Source organism: Rhagoletis pomonella, unplaced genomic scaffold (genome assembly GCF_013731165.1).
Source record: "Rhagoletis pomonella isolate Grant_MI unplaced genomic scaffold, Rhpom_1.0 Rhpom_scaffold_00003, whole genome shotgun sequence".
NCBI lineage: Eukaryota > Metazoa > Arthropoda > Insecta > Diptera > Tephritidae > Rhagoletis > Rhagoletis pomonella.
The window spans coordinates 29,786,881-29,792,086 of NW_023458557.1; the positions used below are offsets into that span (position 1 = coordinate 29,786,881).

The 5,206-nt window shown below is 35.8% G+C and overlaps 1 protein-coding gene across 1 annotated transcript; it reads left to right on the forward strand.

Moving 5' to 3' along the window:
- Nucleotides 1–236: 236 nt before the first annotated feature.
- Nucleotides 237–2,885, forward strand: LOC118735122. Its single transcript, XM_036464746.1, has 2 exons — nucleotides 237–1,209; nucleotides 1,303–2,885. Exons 1-2 carry the CDS (start codon nucleotides 274–276, stop codon nucleotides 1,681–1,683), a joined length of 1,317 nt encoding a protein of 438 aa, XP_036320639.1. The 5' UTR covers nucleotides 237–273; the 3' UTR covers nucleotides 1,684–2,885.
- The last annotated feature ends 2,321 nt before the right edge of the window (nucleotides 2,886–5,206 follow it).

Here is a 5,206-nt window from a genome sequence, read left to right on the forward strand (position 1 = left end):
TTTTTCTTTTATTCTATATTCTTTATTCTTAGTTTATGTTTAATGTTTTGCTAGCATTTGTAAAGATGGTTCATAGTGTTATTGCGCTTTTTACTATATTTATTAGTTCTTATTCATACCTTGAAGTTGCTTTTGTTCACTTGCTTTATGGTGTCTAACAGCAAGATCAATAGCATTGATGATAATAGTCGCATTATGTTAAATGTTCTATGTAATCAACAGATAGGGCTTAACATCGTCCATTTCAATGTTAGAAGCTTAAACAACATAAAAATGGATTATGTTAGATATGTGTTTACGTCCTCTGCAGTTGATGTTATCTGTGTTTCCGAAACATGGTTTCCACTTGATGTTAGTGATGTTCATTTTAATATAAATAATTATAAGATTATTCGAAAGTATCGTGTCGGTAAAAAGGGTGGTGGCGTTGCTATTTATTGTAAGACCCACATCAATATGAAACTTGTCGGCGAGTCGGATAATGGAGGGGTTGAATATTTACTTGTTGAGTTGTCTGATCGTTTGAAAAAGTGCCTTGTTTCATGCGTGTATAACCCTAATAAATTTGTCAGTATAAGTCCTTTGTTTGATAAGTTGTCCAATATTGCTGTCGACTACGAGAATATTATACTTTGCGGTGATTTTAATATCAATCTCCTTGCTGGTGATTCATTATGTTCTTCGTTGCTTGATAATGTTGCAAGCTTAGGTCTTTCGGCTGTTAACATCTCAATGCCAACTAGGTACTCTCATAATTCTAGTCCCAGTCTTCTTGACTATTTTATTGTTTCTGACCGTTCTTCTGTACTAAAATTTGACCAAATTTCTTTTGTCTCTGATCACGACTTGATTTTCTGTTCTCTTGATATTAATTTTAATGGTGTAAGAGAAGAGAAACTGTATGTATATCGAGACTTCCGATCGATTGATTTGGATGCTTTGTATCGTGAACTGGACAATGTAAACTGGTATGACTGTTGGTATTTCGAATCCGTGAATGAAAAACTTGAACATCTAAACAACAAATTATTATCTGCGTATAATACTTATGTTCCATTACGCTATAAAAAAACTACCACATGCCATTGGTTTAATGGTAAAGTGCGGGAAGCCATCAAGTCCCGTACTAAGGCTTACCGCACTTGGAAGAGAAACCGTACAACAGCTAGCTGGGATGCTTTCCGCGTAGCTAGAAATAAAGCCACCTTGGTAGTTTAGGCAGAAAAGCGAAAATACTTTGCAGTCAAACTTGATCCTTCTCTCCCCTCTGGTAAATTATGGCGGAACATTAAAAATCTGCAGGTACAGGCCAAGGACAGAACTGAGTGTATGTTAGATGTTGAAAGTCTGAATGATGTGTTTCTTTGTAGTGCCTCGTCTAATGGTTGTATGTCACAATTCGCCCCAAATCCTACGTCAATTACGTATTTGAGCGTACCTAGATGCATCCTCAAAATTAACTCAAATGCGGTTGGCGAGGATGGTCTGCCAATTCGATTTATTAAGTTAGTTATGCCGTTCATCATAAGTCCACTGACACACATCATTAACCACTGTTTTACCACGTCTTGTTTTCCAAAGTTATGGAAATCCGCTTCCATTTGTCCAGTTGCTAAAATCAAACAAGCATGCTCACCTTGTGATTTTCGTCCAATTAGTGTTTTGCCTGCCTTGAGTCCCTAATGTCAGAGCAAATCATGTCAGATATGTCCGAAAAGAACTTGTTATCTCCTTTTCAATCAGGTTTTAGAGCAGGGCATGGTTGTTCAACTGCGATAGTAAAAATTCTTGACGATTGGCGAATTCCCTTTGATAATAATGATGTTTCCCTCCTGTGCTTGCTTGACTTTTCCAAAGCATTTGACTCCGTAGATCACACACTGCTCTTCTCTAAGCTTTCATATTATTTCGGGTTCGGTAAAACTGCACTATCTCTTATGAAAAGCTACCTAACTAACTAAGTCCGTAACACGCGGTGTTCCTCAGGGATCTATTTTGGGCCCCTTGTTATTTAGTGCTTTCATAAATGACATATTCATGACATGCCAATATGTAAAAATGCATGCATATGCCGATGACATCCAGATATATTTATCGGGTCCGTCAAGAGATTTGCACAGACTCACATCTGATTTGAATATGGACTTATCATCTATCTCGCATTGGGCTGCTCTTAACGGCCTTTGCGAAGTCGTATATTCTACCTGTTTTTAAGACAAAAGTCCCTTTTAGCAGTATTCCTTCAGTTTTTCTTGAAACCAGTCCCCTAAAATTAATTGATGAAGTAACCAATTTGGGGTTTGTTATCAATTCTAGCCTTAGCGGCGTTGATCACGTTAATTCTGTTGTGAACAAAGTATATGGTATTCTAAGAAAACTAAGGCAATCGGCATCGTTTGTTCCGATTCCCACTAGAAGAAAGCTTGCGCGTCAATTAATCTTACCTATTATTACTTATGCTGAGGTGGTATAAAGTAAGCTTGACTCCAGGTCATCCCATAAGATTGACACCTTATTTAACCAAATCACACTTTATGTATATGGATTGCGGAAGTTTGCCATATTTCTGCGTGGAGATGTAGCTTGTTAGGATGTAATATCACTGATTCAGCACAAAGACCCCTCTTTATCTTTATGAGAAATTAATTTTTCCAAAGTCTGAGCGTTCCTGTGATCTAATGGTGCCTTTCTTTAAATTTAAGACCTCTACTAGACTATTTTTCATTAATGCTATACGAATCTGGAACTCAATTCCCGCTGCAATTAGAAGCAAGATCAATAAAAGCAACTTCAAAAACATTCTATATAGCTACTTTTGTAACAATTGATGAACCATCTAATATTTAAAGTTAATCTCTGTTAACCTATGAATATATGATTTATGATTTAATTAATTATATGTATTAATGTATGTGTTTGTATTGAATCTATTTGTTGTACTATAAAAGATCTTGGTCTTACTGTACTAATATTTAATATTGAAATAAATTGAAATTGAAATTGAAATTTACAATAGCAAGCAAACACAGGGTGCTTCTAATGAAAATAAAAAAGTCGGGAGTACTAGGTACTCATGAAATTTGGTGTGTAGACATAGGCGAACGGCAAAGCATATATGTACGTTTATTTTTTAAAAATTTTATTAAAAATACCTTTACAAACCTCTTTTCCTTGCTAGCGTCAATTTCTGTTTACTTTAACATTTGGCATAAACCTGGGTTGGACACCAAAAAGTTATCGGTTTAATCTGAGATTATTTTATAATTATAATTTTGTATGGCTAATCTCTTTTTCTAATTACAGATTAGGGAGTTAAGCTCGTAAATGAGGATAATATTTTTATAGGTAAACCTATTAGGCGAATCAGTTACATAGATACATGCACATAGTTTTAGTCATTTTGCTGATTCCTAAATTTAGTTTTTCTTCTAGGAATATGATCTGTGGTTCTGCTTCATCTGTCGCTAGGTCTACGTTAAAGTCATGAATACATATTGCATACCATCGTTTGTTTGCAAGATGGGAATCTAAATTCATTTGTTCGGCATTTCCTCTTACTCTCGTCTTCTCTTTGTGCAATCGTGTATTAACTCGGATCCAGTACTCAATGAACTTACAGGTTTTTACATGAACCTGCACGAAGTTACAGGAAAAACGATCCCGTACTCCAAAATCATGTAAATGAGAGGGATTTTTTGAGAGTCTTGAAGATAATCAAGTTGTAAGATTTTACCCGATGCTTTTTTGTTGCAGTACTTTTTGCTGTTACTCACTTTTTACTCTCACTTCAGAAAGTGATTTTGCTGTTTGACATTTTTACAGGATTTTAAACGAAAAGTATCTACTGGATTAGGGTTATTATATCATCCATACGTATGTATATTATACATATATTCACGTTTGTTCATCAGTTATCAACTGTCCCAGTTAAAATGATTTCAGTATTTTTTTAAATTTCCGCCTTGTGTTTTTATCAATAGACTACTAAACCTGTGCCTAAAACCATTTACGAATATCAAAACCAGTTGCAAAAAATGAGTTCAGACATATGTATGTATATATATAGGACATATGTATATTATAGGCACAAAGCCATATGCATGGACATAGCTTGCGGAAGTAATAATCAATTGTACCGCATTTCATCTTACTCTGCATATGCCTAAATGAATGCAGCCATTTGCAATAGCAACTACACACAGGGTGCCTCTAATGAAAACAAAAATTTTCTGCTGCAATACACATGCTACGCCCTTCGAAATTTTCTGCTGGGCTATGCGTTACAGCTTCGCAAATTTTACCCCTACCGAAACCAAAGATGTATACACATCGAAAAAACTACTAGACACAAAAGAAGAAAGTGCGCACTGTAATTCTTAACAACATTTTCGTGATTTGCGTTTGGTGTTATAGGCGGCATACACGGTGCGTCTGACTCGTGAGTCAGTTTGGATGTGTTTGTGAAAATAAATATGTGTTAGTTACACCAACATCCCAGTAGAACTTGGGAGCATCGTACGATTGCTCGGTGAGTACTCCCGTGGGAGTATACGAATACTTCCCATTGCTCCCTACGCTTCTGTCTATAAGCATGTAATTTTGTATACTCCCTTTAACATTGGATGTCCTAGGAGGGGGAGTAATCCCTTTTACCTCCTAAACGAGCAATCGGGGAGCACACACAGAATTATCATCCCACAAACCTTAGAAACCATCCCATATTCCTCCCGAACGAGCAATAAGAGAGTGCTCCCATTAGAGGCATCCCTAAAGCCTCCTATAGGAGTAATAAGACAGCAGTGATAATGAACATTTTAATTTAGCCAAATAGATTTTGCTATTTATTAAATTTTTTATTTAACTTTTTAATCACGCGCGTTTGTGCAATTTTACAAGATCTTAACAGATAAAAGTACGAGATCAGATACAAACATAAATGATACGTCTTACATAATTGCTTAATTTTAGAATTATATTGCAGAGAAATCATATGAAAGTAAAACATAATAATAACAAAACGGTAAGATAAGATTTGAATTATATGCACCTAAATGAACATATAAGTATGTACCCGTATATGATTTCCTGGGTGTCAAGGATGCTTGCCTATTCAGGAATCCACCAAGCGGGGAAATTGCGAAGGTGACTTTGCTTATCTGACATCTTTGTCACCCGTGCGATGTTTAAACCCGGGGGTCACACTTAA

Coding starts and splice junctions, on each gene's coding strand:
- LOC118735122 (XM_036464746.1), top strand. CDS start 274: ATGGATTATGTTAGATATGTGTTTACGTCCTCTGCAGTTGATGTTATC. Junction 1,210..1,302: donor CTAGAAATAAAGCCACCTTG/GTAGTTTAGGCA, acceptor AAAAATCTGCAG/GTACAGGCCAAGGACAGAAC.